The sequence below is a fragment of the Brachycentrus maculatus genome, unplaced genomic scaffold (assembly GCF_059751285.1).
Source record: "Brachycentrus maculatus isolate JH-2025_06_01 unplaced genomic scaffold, ASM5975128v1 h1tg000330l, whole genome shotgun sequence".
NCBI lineage: Eukaryota > Metazoa > Arthropoda > Insecta > Trichoptera > Brachycentridae > Brachycentrus > Brachycentrus maculatus.
Window position 1 is genome coordinate 73,776 of NW_028281079.1, and position 19,767 is coordinate 93,542.

Consider the following 19,767-nt stretch of genomic DNA (forward strand, 5'->3'; position numbering starts at 1 on the left):
AAAGGTCTTTATGTGATTCACATTTAATCCTTTTCTCTACAAATACAGCTGATCATCTACACTGTAACTGGAAAGTGTCTAGAGATTTTATTAGTAAATCCACGTTATTTTCATATCACAATTTTAAAGAAGGAAGGAAGATGCATGCTGCGTAAACTGTGTGCCAAACGTGCATGGATCATTTTGAAAGCAATCACAGACAGTGTGCCAGAAGGGCAGGGGCACTGCTAAGTGTCATAGACCGTGTGCCAGAACCACAGGGCATTGCTAAAAAGTCACGGCCATGTGCCCGAAGCACGGAGAATTGCAAAAAGCGTCACAGACTGAGTGCCAAACTCATGTCATTGTTAAAAGTATCATACATTGTTTGTCAAAAACAAGGGACGTTGCCAAAAGATATCACAAGTGTGTGCTAAAGGCACGGGGTATTGCTAAAAGTGTGACAACCATGTGTCCAAAGCACAAAGCATTACTAAAAGTGTCACAGGACGTGTGCTAGATGCGCGAGGCATTGCCATAGGTATCATCTATCATGGACTGTGTGTCAAACACATGGGACATTATGGGCCAAACACACATGGTATTACTAAACGAGTCACAGACTGTCTGCCAGAAGCACGGGGCATTATGTGCCAACTGTGGACAGAAGCAACACACTTGAATACACATTTGTGTGACAGATGGCGCTGCGCTCACCTCCAGCGAGTGCATCATGGCGCGGGCGAAGCAGTCGGCGTCCTCGCGACAGGAGAAGTTGAGCCCGTAGACCTGGCGCGAGTCCCTCCACTGGTGGAAGGTGGCCGTGGCCTGGTTGTACTTCAGCCCGCGCACGATGCCACAGTTGATCACCACCTGAAACACACAGAGAGCCCGTCAGACACTCGCGCCGTATGCCAAGGGAAATGGATGAGAAACAGCAGGTACTATTGGTTCCGCAACAAATGACAAGTTGATTAGATGAAAGTAAGGTGATACAGGGTAAAAAAGACGAAAGTAAGGTGATACAGGGTAAAAAAGATGAAAGTAAGGTAATACAGGGTAAAAAAAGGTGAAAGTAGATTGAATGCAGTCGGAATGCGATCTCTTAGACAAATGTATGGGAAAATGATGTATGATAGATGTTGGAATGGTGAAATAAGTATTGAATGAAGGGCTGAGATAAGCATCCATCAAAATAAGGAAGGTGTGATGAGGTGGTTTGGACATGTGAGACGAATGAGTTGGGAAAAATTTTTTTTTTAAGGTGAATGTCGTTGGAAATAGGAGCAGAAGAAGTATTTTAAATGCTTGGGAATGGTCAGGTCAGGAGTCGGAATAATCGTCGGGTATGTATGAGGAGATGCATGAATGTAGAATGTGCTCCGGAGCACGCTGGTGTACCCCAGGGCTCACCTCTTGAACCTCTTCCGTCCTTTCCATATATTGAAATAATAACTAAAAAAAGGAGCAGAGGAAGACCGAGAAAAACATGGCACGATCAGGTATGCCAAATACTTGAAAGTGGTCAGGTTAGGAGTCGTAACAATCGGCGGGTATGTATGAGGAGATGCATGAACGTGGAAGAGGCGAAGAATGTTTGCATCGTGCAGCGTGCTAAGAGATGCAGAATCGGAGTGGTCCTCACCTCATGGTCCTGCAGCTTGCGGCCGACGACCCTGAAGGTGTTGTGCTGGGTGTGGTGGTAGATGTGCACCTTGGACAGCCCGGAGCTGCTGCCGGAGGGCACCCATTTCTTCAGGGAGTCGTCGTAGACCATCACCGACGCGCGGGCGCTGCTAATCGACTGCTCGCTGCAAGAAGAAGAGAAAGAAAAATTAAAAAAAAATAATAAAGAAAAGCCTCCACTTATTTAAGAGTGATTTTGGGCATAGCAAACAAAATACATTGTAGTTACAATAAATAAAGGATAAAAGAAAAAGGGAATATCCGCAGACTGAATTCAGTCGAAATGCGATCCCTCAGACGAATGTGTGGCAAAACGATGTTTGATAGATGTTCGAATGATGAAATAAGGAAAGAATGCAAGGCTGAGATAAGTATTATCGATAAAATTAAGAAAGGTGTGTTGAGATGGTTTGGACATGTGGAACGTATGAGTGAGGAAAGAACGGTTAAAGAAATTTACGAGGCGAATGTAGTTGGAGAAAGAAGCAGAGGAAGACCGAGGAAAACTTGGCACAATCAGGTATGTCAAATACTTGAAAGCGGCCGGGTCAGGAGTCGTAATAATCGTCGGGTATGTATGAGGAGATGCATGAATGTAGAAGAGGCGAAGAATGTTTGCAAAGACAGAGTGGTGTGGCGTTCGATTCTCTCTGCCTACCCCTGCGGGGAAGCGGCGTGATGGTTAGTTAGTTAGTTAGGAATATCCAATACAAAACGAAGGAACAAATGTGGTATATCAATTTCATTAATTTATTCGGCAGTCACTATGTGGTAATATCTACCCATTTTAAATTCAAGTTTTACTCGGTTATCTTAAAATCTATTGTTACACATGTTTCAATGCATTCTGCATCATTCCGGTGTTTAAAAATAATGCAGAATATAATAAATAATTGGATTTTAAGTAATAGTGGTATTTACCAAGTAAAGCATAATTTCAAAAAAATTGTATTTCAACATATAATAATAATAATAATAAAACCCTCATCCGCACCCCAATGGTGCATAGGGCACTGCGTCATATAAACGCAGTGTTATCTTGATCGTTTACACATGAAGGAAAGGTGATCAGCCCTCCGCTTCAAGTACCAGTCCAGGGTAATATTGAATAAATATTACAGTGAAAAAATCACTCATATTTATTCTTACCCCCCCTGGGAATCGAACCCGGGTCCTCCAGAACGGTAGCCGAGCGTGCTGACCATTACACTACGGAGGCGGACATAGATGAAGGAAAATATAGAAGTCTGGGAATTTACAAGGTTTACAACGTGTCAAAGGCTGGTTAAAGTGATCACTTTCACCATTCTACCCATGGTAGATGGGATACCTTTTCGATCAAAGCATAAATATAAATATCATAATTTGAGTAGTGTAACATGGGTAGAAAATGTCTCGTGTATAAAATGATCACTTACACCAGCCTATGGTCATAAGCTGGTTTAATGATTATGAATGTTACCTGTGTATAGAGTGATCACTTTATACATGTGAGACATTCACCATTCACCACACTACCTAGAATACTTCTTTGGCGGCACCATCTATAGTTAAATTTAGTTTTTCAGTAAAAGTAACTAGTTACTAGTCTGTTTTCGGTCGGTTGGAAGATATTGCTTCTAAGCAATAAGCCCGCCAAACGTACATTCTGTACAAGAAGTTTAAAAAATAAGCGAAAAATGAATTGTATTTATTTTAAGCCCCCTAGGAATCGAACCAGATACCTCCAGCGCATTATCGCTACACTACGGAGTCGGGCATCTAAATAACACACGTGAAAAGGGACTAATAGCTGTCAATATGTTTAATACTGTCCGTCTGGTATGTAAAGTCATGTTGCAATAGTAAATTGGGATGATACTGATGTACAAATCAGGCGGTTCTAAAACTTTTTTGGGGACGGAACCCTTTTGAAACGCAAAATATTTTATGCTGCACTAAAATAAGGGAACTGGGTTTTATGTTATTATTCATATTCTTTTTTGACATCTCAACATAGATTTTTGTCCGCCTCCGTAGTGTAATGGTCAGCACGCTCGGCTACCGTTCTGGAGGTCCCGGGTTCGATTCCCAAGGGGGGTAAAAATAAATATAAGTGATTTTTTCACTGTAATATTTATTCAATATTACCATGGACTGGTACCTGAAGCGGAGGGCTGATCACCTTTCCTTCATAAGTAAAAACGATCATGATAACACTGCATTTATAAGACACAGTGCCCTATGCACCATTGGGGTGCGTATAAGGGTTTTATTATTATTATTTACAACATAGATGAAGAAGAATATGGAAGTCTGGGCATTTACGGGGCTTACGACCGTCATAGGCTGGTTCAAATGATCACTTTACACGCGTGTAATATTCACCAATTCTACTCATGATAATTGTCAATCATGGGTAGAATTGGTGAAGAACACAAATCAAATTCTTAGTTTTGACATGTGCAGTAATAATTTACGGGAGACAAAAGTAGTTATTACTGCACATGTTGAAACTATTTCTCAAGTACCTAGAATTGTATAGCTACATAAGGACCGTCAGTCCATTTAATCTTCACATTCGTTTGAAAATGCCATAACTAAGCGAAAAACTGCCACAATATATTTTTTTAACAGGAATACACAACTCAGTAGACTCTAAAAATCTGTAATTAAAATGTAACTTTGTTTTAAAATCTTTATAAATATTTTATTATAACTTAATTATAATGTCTACCGGTTCTCAAGCTAACCGCTTCTTTATCAAGACTGATTAATACTAATCAGTCTTGATAAAGAAGCGGTTAGCTTGGAAACCGGTAGACATTATAATAAGGTTATAATAAAATATTTATAGTGATTTTAAAACAAAGTTACATATGAATTATAAAATGGAAAATCACAAAGTTAGTGCTTCAAATATAAATAAAAAAATCTGTGTTTGATTTAACAACTAATACATAAATTAAAATGTTCTACAAATAAAAAGCGAAATCAAATAATAAATAATTCTTTGTTAGTACATAAAGTGTTCAGGGGCTTGCCGCGAAGGAGCACACTTTGAGAATCGCAGAACTAGTGTATCAATGATGAGTAAATTGATGGAATGGCTCAATACCGGGGGACCATTGAAGCTGTCAAGACGTTTCACAACTCCACTGTGACAAATCAATTTGCGTAAAGTAGAGCGTGGAGATGTGTGCCTACAATTGTCCAGCCAAATCATGGCCTTCGTACCACCAAAGCTACACATTTAAAAAAATAAACAATAAAACCTCTATCTAAAAGAAATAACTAACTAACCATCACGCCGCTTTTCCGCAGGGGTAGTCAGAGAGAATCGAATGCCACACCACTCTGTCTTTGCAAACATTCTTCGCCTCTTCCAAATTCATGCATCTCCTCATACATACCCGCCGATAAGTTCGACTCCTGACCTAACCATACTATAATCATACTGTTCATACTATATTTTATTTTATTTGATTTATTTAGAAATTTAACAGAACATTAACACAAATACATTTACAATAATGAATAACAAATAAAACAGGTAATTGTAACATTCAAATGACAATTACAAAATTTCACATATGTTAAATGAGTTAAAAGTAAACAGCAAGAATAGAATATAGCAAAAGTTAAGAAGATTAATAGGCAGACTTAATTTACAGCTAAAGTAAAAATAATATTAAAAAAAGACCTAAACATAATAATAATAAAACCCTTATCCGCACCCCAATGATGCACAGGGCACCACGTTATATAAACGTAGTGTTATCTTGATCATTTACACATGAAGGAAAGGTGATCAGCCCTCCGCTTCAGGTACCAGTCCAGGATGATGTTGAATAAATATTAGAGTGAAAAAATCACTCGTATTTATTCGACCCCTCCTGGGAATTGAACCCGGGACCTCCAGAACTCTAGCCGAGCGTGCTGACGATTACACTACGGAGGCGGACAAACATAACTATAATCAAAAATAAAAATGGGATTTGAGAGTATTCGCTTCCATACCATGCCCAGTAGTTTTTCCAAGCCTCCGGCACAGAATCCATAGACTTCCTCTGCCCGTCTACTTGTCTGACCGCTTCATCACTCTTCTTCCCTGGCTCCTCGAACCTCTTGTTCCTGGGCAGCGTCCAAGAGGCCACCTTCTCTTCACCGACCCTACTCTGCGTCTGGTGCAAGAAGCCGCCGGAAACCGGAGACCTCACCAGCTCCTGGGGGATCTGGTTGAGGCTACGCGTAGACCCCGACTTGACAGCCAGCAGATCCTCTCTAGAGTGCTGGGAATTGGGATGACTGCTCAAAGCGCTTGTAGAGCCAAATTCGGTCTGATGTTCCGTATATGGCTGTTTTCCCCGCCGGTGAGCCGACTGATCCACACTACGCCTGTCGTCCACGCTCGCCGAATTTCTCTGACTGTTGGCAGTGTCGAGGACTTCGCCGCTGTCAATCTCCTCTTGGATCTGGCGCTGGACCGTCGCCAGCATGGCTTCCAGGTCGACCAGTTCGGGCGTTGATTCCGACATCTGGGATAAACGCATCGCTCTTCCGAAAAGGCACTAAGAAGTTTTTTTATTTTTTTTTTTTTTACGATTATATATATTTAAAATACATTGATTCTCTATGAATTAAACCCCAACAGACCACTTAGTAGTTTTTTTTACAATTGTTTTTTACAATGACATTAGTTCTTGATGAATTTCACTGCTGAATATTGAGTATTTTAGTAAATAATGGTTTGTTTTGGATTATACATCAGAAAATTCTTCATTTCTTAATTTTTCTCTCTTTTTGGTGTGTATAATAGGTTAAAATAGTTAAAAACAATGAAAAATGTATTAAAAAAGAACTCCACCGACAAGACACACAAGGTGGCTTGGTGGGTCTCTGAATTTTTTGAAAAAAATATGTTTAATATTGTGATTTAAATAAATATATACAATTTACAACATTTTGAGTGTGTCCAAATACTTGTTCACAAAATCTGGATTATCTCCAATTACAGGAGTTATTTTCATATTATTTTTTGACATCTCATCAAAGATGAAAATCAATGTGTGTAAAGTGATCACTTAAACCAGCCTATGACGGTCGTCAGCCCCGTAAATGCCCAGACTTCCATACTCTTCTTCATCTTTGATGAGATGTCAAAAAAAAATAAAACAATAATATTAAAAAAATAATAATAATAATAATAAAATAAAATAAAATAAAATGTATACAATTAATGTTATTAAAAAATATATATATACGTTATTTATTGTTTCAGCATTCACATTATAGTAAGATATGATTGAATAATAAATAAAACGCTTGTTTTTACCACTTGAGTATTAAATTTTGTTTAGAAAAATTTGCAATTTCTATGCTTATATATATATTTTAAATATTAAAATCAAACACTGATTTTTAGGGTCCACAAAGTTATTTCAAAGTTATTTTTTTTAAATTTACAATTATTTCGCCTTTTTAAGGTCAAACTTTTGACAGTAGTTTGATAATGCCATAACAAGGCGAAACAATTGACAAAAATTTTATTTTTATTATTTTATTAAAAAAAAAAAACTTTATGTACTACTTTGTAGACACTAAAAATCAGTATTAGATTTTTATATTAAAAATATAAATTATAGAGAAAAAACTGAACGGCCTCGAATATTTCGCTGTCTAATAAACTCTATAAAAAATATATACATTTATATACATGTATAAATTGAAAAATTACGCGACGCGCGCCGACACGATGACGCGCGTAAAAACAAACTACAAAGCGCGTAATTAGAAGTCAATTAGTTTAAAATGTCAATCGTTCGAGCAGCCTGCTTATACGAGATTACGTTTTACTTCACTCTTTAGGTACTGGGGCGTTTGGGGTAACTATGACAGAAATACTGCCCATTTAAACATGTCGCTCACTCCTTTCAACAACGTCATATATAAAAAATCCTCAATTTCCAGTTGTGCATGTTTTCGGAATGCCCAGAAAATGTACTATATCCCAGCAAGAGCTGCATGTTTTTAACTTAATATTTACCCGCTATAGGGCAGAAAGAGTTGTTTTTGCATTTTGAAGAAAAGGTATTGTTTAATTATTCTTTTCAATATTCTAAATATTTTTCAAATGGAGAAAAAACATTCAGGTTTTACCTAAAAAGATCTGTTGCACAGTAAAAAGTGGCTTGATATTTATTTTTCAATAAATCATATTATATTTTTAATCTTTAAAAACGTTCTCCTGAAAAATCAAGTTATTTTATTTATGACGTTCTTGAAAGGAGTGAGCGATATATATACATTTATATATATATGTATATATATATATATATATATATATATATATATATATATATATATATATATATATATATATATATATATATATATATATTGGGTTGATGCAAAAGTAATGACCGTTTTTTATGATCCCAGGTAAAAAATTATTTTTTTCATAAATTATGTACAGTATCTTCTTTTTTTATGATTCCATTGTATAAAGGATGCTTTCCCTCTACTTTTTATTCAGTTTTGGCCTGGCCAGAGTACAGTAATAACCCCTTGTATTTTTTCAAAATGTCGTTCGATAAAGTGCATTTACGTCATTGTTTACTTTATGAATTCCGTAAAGACAATACCGCGAGTGTGGCAACCAAAAACATTTGTGAAGTGTACGGAGCAGATGTCATCAAAGTTCGACAGGTACGAAGATGGTTTGCAAAATTCCGATCTGGAGATTTTTCACTCATTGATAAACCACGTACCGGGCGGCCATTGAAGTCTGATGAAGACGAATTAAAAGTCATAATTGACACCAATCCACGTCTAACCATCAGAGAGGTTGTATCAATGATGGGAGTCAACCAAACAATCGCATTAAGACATTTGAAGCGTATGGAAATGGTTTCGCGGTATGACGTTTGGATACCTCATCAATTGTCGGCTGCCAATTTATTGGATCGTGTTTCAACGCGCGTTGCTTTGAGTGCGAGACAAAAACATGAACCTTTTTTGCATCGTTTGGTGACGGGAGATGAGAAATGGGTCGTGTACAACAACGTGACAAGAAAAAGACATTGGACTATACCTGGACAAGCCCCATTAACAACTTCGAAGGCCGAAATCCATAAAAAAAGTTATACATTGTGTTTGGTGGAATAATAAGGGTATTGTGTATTTTGAACTCTTGGAACACGATAAGACAAGTACAGCAGAACGATATTGTCAGCATTTATCCAAATCGAACATGGTCCTTCAAAAGGATAGACCAGAATTGGTAAACAGAAAAGGGGCAGTGTTTCATCACGACAACGCGCGACCACATGTGGCTATGATGACCCAACACAAGCTAAATGAGTTAAATTGGGATGTTATCAAGCATCCACTGTATTTTTCAGATCTTGCTCTTTCTGAATTTTATTTATTCCGATCACTGCAAAAAAATTTAAATGATGAAAAAATTTATTCAATAGAGCAGGTAAAAACATCCCTTACTTCATTTTTCGCATCAAAATCCACGGAATTTTATACTGCTGGTATTAATAAGTTGATAGAAAGATGGGAGAAGGTTTTAAGAACTGATGGAAATTATATAATTTATTAAATAAATAATACACAAGAAATTTTTTTTTTAAAAATATATGTAAAAAACGGTCAAAACTTTTGCATCAACCCAATATATTATTAAAAAATAATTAAATTACATTATTTGTGAATATTGTTGACGACACAACCTCCCAGCTCGACCGCCATAATACGCTGGCATAATCGTCGATATATCGACGGCCGCGCTTTGAGCAAAGAAACCAGAGTCGATATATCGACTCTCGGCACTCCATCTATTAACTAAAGGTCTGATTCAAATTTGAATCATTGAATGCAAATTTTAGACCTTCGGCTGAAAGTGAAAATGCACAGCTGAAAATTCACACGTTCCAGTGCAGTGGCTAGGTGGCTGGCAGCTGACTGCCGATCGTGACGCGAGACAATGGCCCATTGGTGTTGTTGCCTTATGAATATTCATTAGCCCAGAGTCTCTCGGCCTACATAAGATGCTAACTTCACACATCGGTCAATAAGTTCGTAGGATTTTTTTTTACAATTTGTTTTATATGGATATCGAATTTATTATTCACGTAATAATGATTAAAGAAAACACTTGTTTTTATACCACTTAAGTTTTATTAAAGACTACTAGTTTCGGAAGCTAAACTTCCATCATATTATTATATATTATATATAGTAAATATTCAGACGTTTAGCTTCCGAAACTAGTAGTCTTTAATAAACTCAAGTGGCATAAAATCAAGTGTTTTCTTTAATCATTGTAACATGTCTTACTACAAAGTTAATGCCGAAACAATCAATAAAATATTATTCACGTTGCTTACTATGCCCACCTCCGTAGTTTAGTGTTTAGCACATTTGGCTACCATACTGTAGGTACCAGGTTCGATTACCAGGGGAGGGGAGGAGAAAATAAATATGTATGTGTTTGTTCACTCTAATATTTATTTATCATTACCCTGGAATGGTAACCGAAGCGCAGGACTGATCAATATTGAATAAATATTGCGTCAATTTGATGCAGTGCCCTATGCACCATAGGGCACTGCATCAAACTGGTAGATGTTCCAATGGTGATATAAGGAAAGGGTGCAAGGCTGAGATGAGCATAATTAAGAAAGGTGTGTCGAGATGGTTTGGGCTTGTGGAACGAATGAGTGACGAAATAACGGTGAAACAAATTCATCAGGCTAATTCAGTTGAAAATGTGAGCAAAGGAAGACCGAAGAAAACTTGGCACGATCGAGTATTTCAAATATTTTGGCGTGGAATGTATGAAGAGATGCATTTGTTAAAGGGGTGAAGATTGTTTGCGACGACAGACCGGTGTGACGTTCTAATCTCTCTGCCTACCCCTGCGTGATAGTTGGTTATTTAGGTAAAAAAAAAATATAACCTTGAATAAATATTATATGAATATTATGGTAATATGTTTTTATGCATACTTGATTTTTAATTATTAGTCCGTGAATTATTTCACTATTACAAATTGAAAGTAGGTACTCAAATAAATCATATTTACCGCAACTTCCGGTATGGATAATATTCACTCACCATACTTCCGCTACATTATTCAATAATATCGTTATTTTTCATATCGCTCACTCCTTTCGAGAACGTCATACATCAAAAATCGTCAATTTTCAGTTGTGCAAACTAACTAACTAACTAACCATCACGCCGCTTCCCCGCAGGGGTAGGCAGAGAGAATAGAGCGCCACACCACTCTGTCCTTGCAAACATTCTTCGCCTCTTCCACGTTCATGCATCTCCTCATACATACCCGCCGATTGTTACGACTCTTAACCTGACCACTTTCAAGTATTTGGCATACCTGATCGTGCCATGTTTTTCTCGGTCTTCCTCTGCTTCTTTTCCCGCTAACATTCGCCTCATAAATTTGTTTTACCGTTCTTTCCTCACTCATTCGTTCTACATGTCCAAACCATCTCAACACACCTTTCTTAATTTTATCGATAATGCTTATCTCAGCTTTGCATTCCTTCCTTATTTCACTATTCGCACATCTATCATATATCATATTCAGTTGTGCATGTTTTCGTAATGCCCAGAAAATGTACTATATCCCAGCAAAAGCGGCATATTTTTAACTTAATATTTACCCGCTACAGGGCAGAAAGTGTTGGTTTTGCACTTTGAAGAAAAGGTATTGTTTAATAATTTTTTTTAATATTTCTTTTAACCCTTATCCGCCTCCAATGGTGCATAGGGCACTGCTTCATAGCAATGCAGTGTTATCTTGATCGTTAATTGCACGAAGGCAAGGTGATCAGCCCCGCGCTTCTTGTACCAGTCCAGGGTGATATTAAATGAATATGAGAGTGAAAATACAAATATACTGTATATATATATTTTAAATAGACTATATATATTTTTCAAATGGAGAAACAACCTTCAGGTTTCACCTAAAAAGATCTGTTGCACAGTAAAAAGTTTGATAATGGCTTGATATTTATTTTTCATACATTGTATTATATTTAAAACGTTCTCCTGAAAAATCAAGTTTTTTGATTTATGACGTTCTTGAAAGGAGTGCGCGATATGTCAACACTGCAACTACTATTATACTACTAACTCCACGCTTCGTTTTTTTCCTTTATTTTAAATCATTTTGCATTTCACAATATATTATAAAAAATATATATATAATATTAATACAAAAAAAAATCCCACAAAGGCATGGCCTGTGTGTGGGTAAACATTATATTTTAGCCTATAGTAAATAATAATAATAATAAAACCCTTATCCGCACCGCAACGGTGCATAGGGCACTGCGTCATATAAACGCAGAGTTATCTTGATCGTTTACATATGAAGGAAAGGTGATCAGCCCTCAGCTTCAGGTACCAGTCCAGGGTAATATTTAATAAAAATGACAGTGAAAAAAATCACTTATATTTATTTTACCCCCCTTGGGAATCGAACCCGGGACCTCCAGAACGGTAGACGAGCATGCTGACCATTACGCTACGGAGGCGGACAAAAGTATAGTAAAGGGCGCTGGAGAGAATATAATACATATTATCAGAAATAAAATAAGATTAAAAGTGCTAATATAAAAATGCTAATGAAAAAAAATGAAAATGAAAAAAGTTAGCAAATGTGTATGTACTATATGAGTTATACGTTAAAAAAAACATGTATAGTAATATATTTACATAATTTTCATATATCAATTCAAGGCTATATTTTTTTTAAAACCAGATTATTGGCTACTATTCGAAAGTGATTAACGATTGATCTGTAAGGGGATATTCGCAAAGACAGAACTCATTCGACGGCCAACCAAATAAGAACTGAAGAGCAAACAAGTCTTCCCACGCCCGAATTTTTCAAATTTTGCATTGAATTTTTGTTTTTTAGCATAGGGTAGACTGGGTACGGTTGAAACAAAGGACGGTTGAAACAGAGCAAATATCTTGCAAACCGTATGCGGTAGGGTGAAGGGTCCAAGGGACGAACAAAGTGGACACCAAGGTCAAACACAAATATCAGTGTTGCATCGCTCGCCGCACTGTGCAGTTGCTTGTAGGAGGTCCTATTGTATTTTGATAACCAAAAGTAAGTATTTTTGTTCTGAGAATTTTCCTTTTATTACGGTTTCTATTGAAACGATATTATTGAGTATGATTTCGTGTTTGAAATGAAGCTTGTAGAACACGATATAGTGATTAGTTTTTATGTGCCATTATTGTTAACATTACTATTTTCTGTTTTCCACCTAAAGGAGGGGTTGGGGACGGTTGAAACATTTTTTGTGGGTACGGTTGAAACAACATATTTTTTCAGTTTTCCTGTTTTCTAGATGCCGAGAGTACGCGCAAGAAAGACTTCAAGAGGAGAGGTCGACTTGTCGAGGTATACATACGCTGATGAGGAGGTTAAAGCAGGAGATTCACTGCGAAAAGCGTCGGAAAAGCATGGATTAAACCACTGTTCGCTCATTAGATATATACGAAAGCGAGATGCATCTGGTGAAGAAGAAAATGGGATATGAACCCCACAACGAAGTTTTTAATAAAGAGCAGGAGCAGGAGCTTGCAAAATACTTGCTACTAAAAAAACAGAGAAAGAAGAGATAAGAAAGGAGCATGAAATAAGGTTGAAACGGATGAAAACTAAGTAAGTGAAGAAAATATTGGATGGAGGAAAAAGTAGAAGGATCGTTGAAGGAAAAAATAATCATAATACGCAACAGGAATCATCATCAGAGGAGGACGAGTGCTATTGTCTTGTTTGTCTGTCACTGTATTCAGAGAGCAGATCCGGTGAAAAGTGGATACAGTGCACCACTTGTAAACTGTGGGCTCAAGAAGACTGCACAAAAGGTGGTCTTAGCTATGTTTGCCACAATTGCGACTCGGAATGTACCCAAAGCCAGATTTTCGCTTGATTTATGACTAATCAAAATGAAAGAAGTGTTTCCTTTTAGTTTATTCACAGATTATTTTCGTTCGATTTGTTTTTTTTTTTAATGCGTTTGTTTTTAGTTGTTTTTGTTCATTACATATCTGTTAACTGATTAATATAGTCGTGCGGTGCCATAATTATTTTTAAAACAAAAATAAATAATGAATAAAACGTCTTACAATATTAAATATTGATTTATTTGCGTATGTTTCAACTGACCCCAATCACCGTTTCAACTGCCCCTGGTATGGGGACGGTTGAAACAAATCGGATATATTTTTTAAATTTGATCTGCCACTAAAAATAACACACCGGGTACTGAAATAATACTTCCCATTAGTAGACAGAAACACGCTCTTATATTTAATGCATCTTCATCATCGCTTGACTTGTAAAGAGCAATACTATGGACAATATAAGCAAAATTGTTTCAACCGTACCCAGTCTACCCTACTTATATCTTTTTTTTCAAACCCTACGATCAAAATAACCGTGCTTCTAAATGATGCAGTGCCCTATGCACCATCGGGTGCGGGTAAGGGTTAAAATAATGAGTAGGAATACAGGTACAGTACTGTACGTCTTATTAAGTTTTCAATAATTTTTACACATTTTTTTTCTTTTCGCATTCGCACCCGATGGTGCATAGGGCACTGCATCATATAAATGCAGTGTTATCTTGATCGTTAACACATGAAGGAAAGGTGATCAGCCCTCCGCTTTAGGTACCAGTCAAGGGTAATATTGTCATTGAATAAATATTAGAGGGAAAAAATCAATTATAGTCAAGAAATAGTGGTATTTACCATGTAAAACGTGAAAAATGGATATATATTACTGTAAAATGACTGCCGAATCAATTAATAAAACAATTTTATTGCATTCACTTTTTCTCATACAAAGTAATATGGAATTGTATAAAATTTTCCTTTAATGGACTTGTATCAAGCGCTTTGAACTTGAGAGCGTGCGATTTCAAATATCGAACAATTTCATAATTGGAATGTCCATATAGAAAACAATTGGCGGTCACGATTCGCGTGCCGCCGCTGATTGGTCCGACTTTTAAACGCCGGCCAATCGGATTAATTAAGCGTCTCGAACGCGACTCTACTCAAATTCCGAATAATAACCATTTAATTTTAAAAAAATCTACATACATATATAGAGTTCTAAAAAATACAAGCTTTATATATTTGTGTAAAATTAACTAACTATCACGCCACTTCCCCGCAGGATTAGGCAGAGAGATTAGAAACGCCGAACCAATCTGTATTTGCAAACAATCTTCGCCTCTTCCACGTTCACGGATCTCCTCATACATACCAACCGATTGTTACGACTCTTGACCTGACCAAGTATTTGAAAAACTCAAGTATTTGAAATACTTGATCGTGCCAAGTTTTCCTCGGTATTCCTCTGCTTCTAACACCAACCACATTATATTTATGTTATCTTTATATTACCTTATGCGTTTATATGTATATGCATTATATCAATATGCATTTGAAGAAATAAGCATTATATTTTTTATGCGCTAGATAACCCGGGTTCAAATCCCGCGAGGTTCAAAATAAATTTCGCGACTTTCCACTAAAATTACCCTGAACTACCCTAGTGTATTTGAAGATCGCGATAACACCGCCTCCATGCGATGCAGCAGTGCCCTATGCACCATTGGCTACAAATTAGGGTAAAAAAACCTGGGGTCACAATCCTCAGTATTGAGAAATAAGAGAAAAGGAATTTCACGTCCAATTTCTGTCCGCCTCCATAGTGCAATGGTCAGCACGCTCGGTAGCGCACTAGAGGTCCCAGGTTCGATTCCCGGGGGGGGGGGGGTCAAAAAAATATAAGTGATTTTACACTCCAATATTTATTTAATATTACCCCGGACTGGTACTTGAAGCGGAGGGCTGATCACCTTTCCTCAATTTCAATCTATTAAAAAAATGTATATATACGTTACAAACAATATGTTCAAGGCGTATACATTAAAAAAGTAAGCAAGAAGACTTAAAGGTGTAGAAGAATCCCGCTTCGGAAAACTCCTTCAGACACATGGAACAGATCAATATCCAATGTGACATTGTTCAACAAAGCGGTAGCTCTTCTTACAGTGTAGTGGTTAGCATGTGTGACCGTTATAAGTTAACGATCAAGATAACACTGCGTTTAGATGATGCTTGTCCGCCCTTCGTAGTGTAATAGTTAGCACGCTCGGCTACCGTTCTGGAGGTCCCGGGTTCGATTCCCAGGGGGGTCAAATAAATATAAGTGATTTTTTCACTGTAATATTTATTCAATACTACCCTGGACTGGTACCTGAAGCGGAGGGCTGATCACCTTTCCTACACGTGTCAACGATCAAGATAACACAGCGTTTATATGATGCAGTGCCCTATGCACCATTGAGGTGCGGATAAGGGTTTGATTGATTGATTAGAAGATGCAGTGCCCTATGCACCGTTGGGGTGCGGATAAAAGTTTTATTGATTGATTAGATGATGCAGTGCCCTGTGCACCATTGGGGTGAGGATAAGGGTTTGATTGATTGATTAGATGATGCAGTGCCCTATGCACCATTGGGGTACGGAGAAGGGTTTAACTGATTGATTAGATGATGCAGTACCCTATGCACCATTGGGGTACGGAGAAGGGTCTGATTGATTGATTAGATGATGCAGTGCCCTATGCACCATTGGGTGAGTATATATTTTTTTAAGTAGCTTGGGACGCGCAAAAGGAGGGTCCGGTGCATGTATCATGCCTCGCTTCATAGTGATTAGCCGCGTTGGAATGCAGGCCACAGCGTGTGTACATATGTGTGCACAATAAAAAAAAAACATCTGGGCAAATAATCGCGATAACTGCACACAGTACATTTCACATATGCATTATTCGCGACGGGCGAATTTGATAAGCACAAAAAGTCGTGTATTACGCTGGCCGACAATGAATTCGTAACTGAAATTTTGATGACCGATTTGGACCAAGTTAATCGTTCTTATTCAAAGTCTATATGGTGACCAAGCTTGTATCACGTCAAGTTTTGATGTTACGGTCATACTATTGTTTGTATGGAGCCCATACGTTGAAACCGTAATAGTGGTTGGTATCTAGACATGCTTTAGTCTAAGGTCTAAGGGATTCAAAAAAAAGTATGGATAATTATGGAGTAACAGTGGAAATATATTAACTTGTTAATATTGAATACGATAGCATTATATGTTTATATATATTTATACATAAATAATAAAATAACCTTCAGTCAATATGAGAATTTAAAAAAATCCATAACTGAAAAATCTAACGTGCTATATATTTTTTGCTTTTTTTTTTAAATTCAGCTATGCAAAGTTCATAAAGATCAGGTATTTTCATCCAGTTACAAAAAAAAAGTAGTAAATTGTTGGCCAGTGTTATGTATGAAGATGATATAATTTTTGACTAATGGCGTCGTACGTCAATCGTATTTGACATTTCGCTCACTCCTTTCAACAACGTCATGTATCAAAAATCGTCAATTTTCAGTTGTGCGTGTTTTCGGAATGCCCAAAAAATGTACTATATCCCAGCAAAAGAGGCATATTTTTAACTTAATATTTACCCGCTACATGACAGAAAGTGTTGTTTTTTCATTTTGAAGAAAAGGTATTGTTTAATTTTTTTTTTAAATATATTTAATATTTTTTAAATGGATAAAAACCATTCAGGTTTTACCTAAAAAGATCTGTTGCACAGTAAAAAGTTCAATAAGTGGCTCGATATTTATTTTGTAATACATTTTATTATATTTTTAAACTTTAAAAACGATCTCCTGAAAAATCAAGTATTTTTAATATACTTATGACATACTTGAAAGGAGTGAACGAACATCTATTAAAATAAAAGGAACACACGGCGGACAGCGTGTTATATATATGAATAAAAGTTTAAATATAAATTTGTTTAAAATCTTAAATCTCTAAGTAATTTTTGCCTACTTAGAGATTTAAGCTATTTTTGCCTACTTGTGATCCCGATCGAGTAAACGCCGCGTAGGCTCGACGCGGTGCCCTGCGCACCATCTGTGTGCGTATGGGGTCCACAAAGAAGAAGAAGAAGAAGAATAACACTTTCTCTGTCCAGCGTTGTTTGTGTAAGGCTTATCAGAAAAGATAAAACCAATTATCTACCTATATAAACACACGTTGGTATTTTTATCAGTCGTTTGATAACAGCGTGCAATAATATATATATTTTTTTAAATATTACTCGTATCTATTTCGCAAATGTGTCGAGTAATATACGAGTGTCTATGTACACACCAAACACACACACATATATATATATATATATATATATATATATATATATATATATATATATATATATATATATATATATATATATATATATATGTATATATATATATACATATATATATATATACATATATATATATATATACATATATATATATATATATATATATATATATATATATATATACATATATATATATATATATATATATATATATATATATATATATATATATATATATATATATATATATATATATATATATATATATATATATATATATATATATATATATATATATATATTATTTTGACATCTCATCAAAGATGAAGAAGTATATGGAAGTCTGGGCATTTACGGGGCTGACGACCGTCATATGCTGGTTTAAGTGATCACTTTACACACGTGTAACATTCACCAATTCTACCCACTATTGACAACCACACTACTCAAATTCTTGGAAGTTCTATATATATGAACCAATTTAGAAACCTTGTTCTTGAATCACTAGAACTTCACTAGAGACATCTATTGGTGAGATGTAAATGCCCAGACTTCCATATTCTTCTTCATCTTTGATGAGATGTCAAAAAATAATATGAAAGTAACTCCTGCAATTGGAGATAATTCAGATTTTGTGAACAAGTATTTGGACACACTCAAAATGTTGTAAGTATATATTAATATATATTTTAAGGTGGGATTATCGTAGCCCTTAACTAAATTTCCTTTAAAACCAGGTAGCGTTAAAAAAAGGTGAATATTATTTTTTTAAATATATATTCTTAAAAAAAGGTATGCGCGAGTTCACTAGACCCATCTACGGTTAAATTGGCAAAATGTTGCGAAAATATATTAAATCAATCACAATTATGCGGAAACAATGTAACTTTGTATATATTTTCTAAATAATCGTGAGAATCTGTCGCTTGAAGCACAGAAAAAATTCCCATATCCAAAACAAACCATTTTATCAAGACGCATTTCACAGAAAATTATCACATAATATGTTTAATACATAGCACTCCACGTTTCGTTATATGCACACACCTATCGTCAATTTAAATTAATATTTTTCACTAAGTCTAGCCACAAAACTGTACGATAACGCTGCAGGAAGGTCCAAGCAGCGGAATGTCTGGTAAATTGATACACGAGTGATTGAATTATGATCCAAATTGTCGCAAATTAGCGGAGCAAACAAAAACACGTCCGCTCACCGGCGGCGATCGACTGCGACTGAATTCTGATTCAGTACGGTGGCATTGTTCGATCGGACGGATGATGGCGGCCGGATCCAGGAATTATGGTATTGCGACATAAGATAAGAATTGCTGAGTAGTCATAAACTTTTAAATTACTAATTAATAATTCATATACATTTGAATTACTCAGAAGTACACAAGTAGCAATTGGATGGAAATCTCAGAAGTAGTAATCGGATGGAAGTCTGCGCTAATGCGAGATAATCGACAGCCTGCAACTTGAATTTCTTAAACCAGGTAACGTTTAACGTATAATTTTTTGACATCTCATCAAAGATGAAGCTTTACACACGTGTAACATTCACCAATTCTACCCATTATTGACAACCACACTACTCAAATTCTTGGAAGTTCTAAATATATGAACCAGTTTAGAAACCTTGTTCTTGAATCACTAGAACTTCACTAGAGACATCTATTGGTGAGATGTAAAGAAGCTTTTTATCAAGCAGAAACTCTTATATTAGTATGTGAGATCCGAATCCTGGATTATAATCACACACTTGAGAAACGCCAGAAAATACCATTTTCATTTTTATTATTAAG

General features: G+C 36.1%; 1 protein-coding gene across 4 annotated transcripts in view; it reads right to left on the reverse strand.

Annotated features, from left to right (window-relative positions):
- Window positions 1–19,197, reverse strand: part of ena (ENAH actin regulator enabled) — a 33,787-nt gene extending 14,590 nt beyond the window's left edge. For 3 of the 4 annotated variants that reach the window (XM_088268816.1, XM_088268813.1, XM_088268812.1), the window contains exons 1-4: window positions 18,923–19,197; window positions 5,665–6,363; window positions 1,625–1,790; window positions 697–852 (exon numbers count right to left, since the gene is read on the reverse strand). In XM_088268816.1, the coding sequence (XP_088124942.1) occupies window positions 697–852; window positions 1,625–1,790; window positions 5,665–6,197 (855 nt within the window). In that variant the 5' untranslated portion in view covers window positions 6,198–6,363; window positions 18,923–19,197. The remainder of the gene's footprint in view (window positions 1–696; window positions 853–1,624; window positions 1,791–5,664; window positions 6,364–18,922) is intronic. The other variant, XM_088268814.1, reaches the window with a different exon arrangement.
- Between the last annotated feature and the right edge of the window lie 570 nt (window positions 19,198–19,767).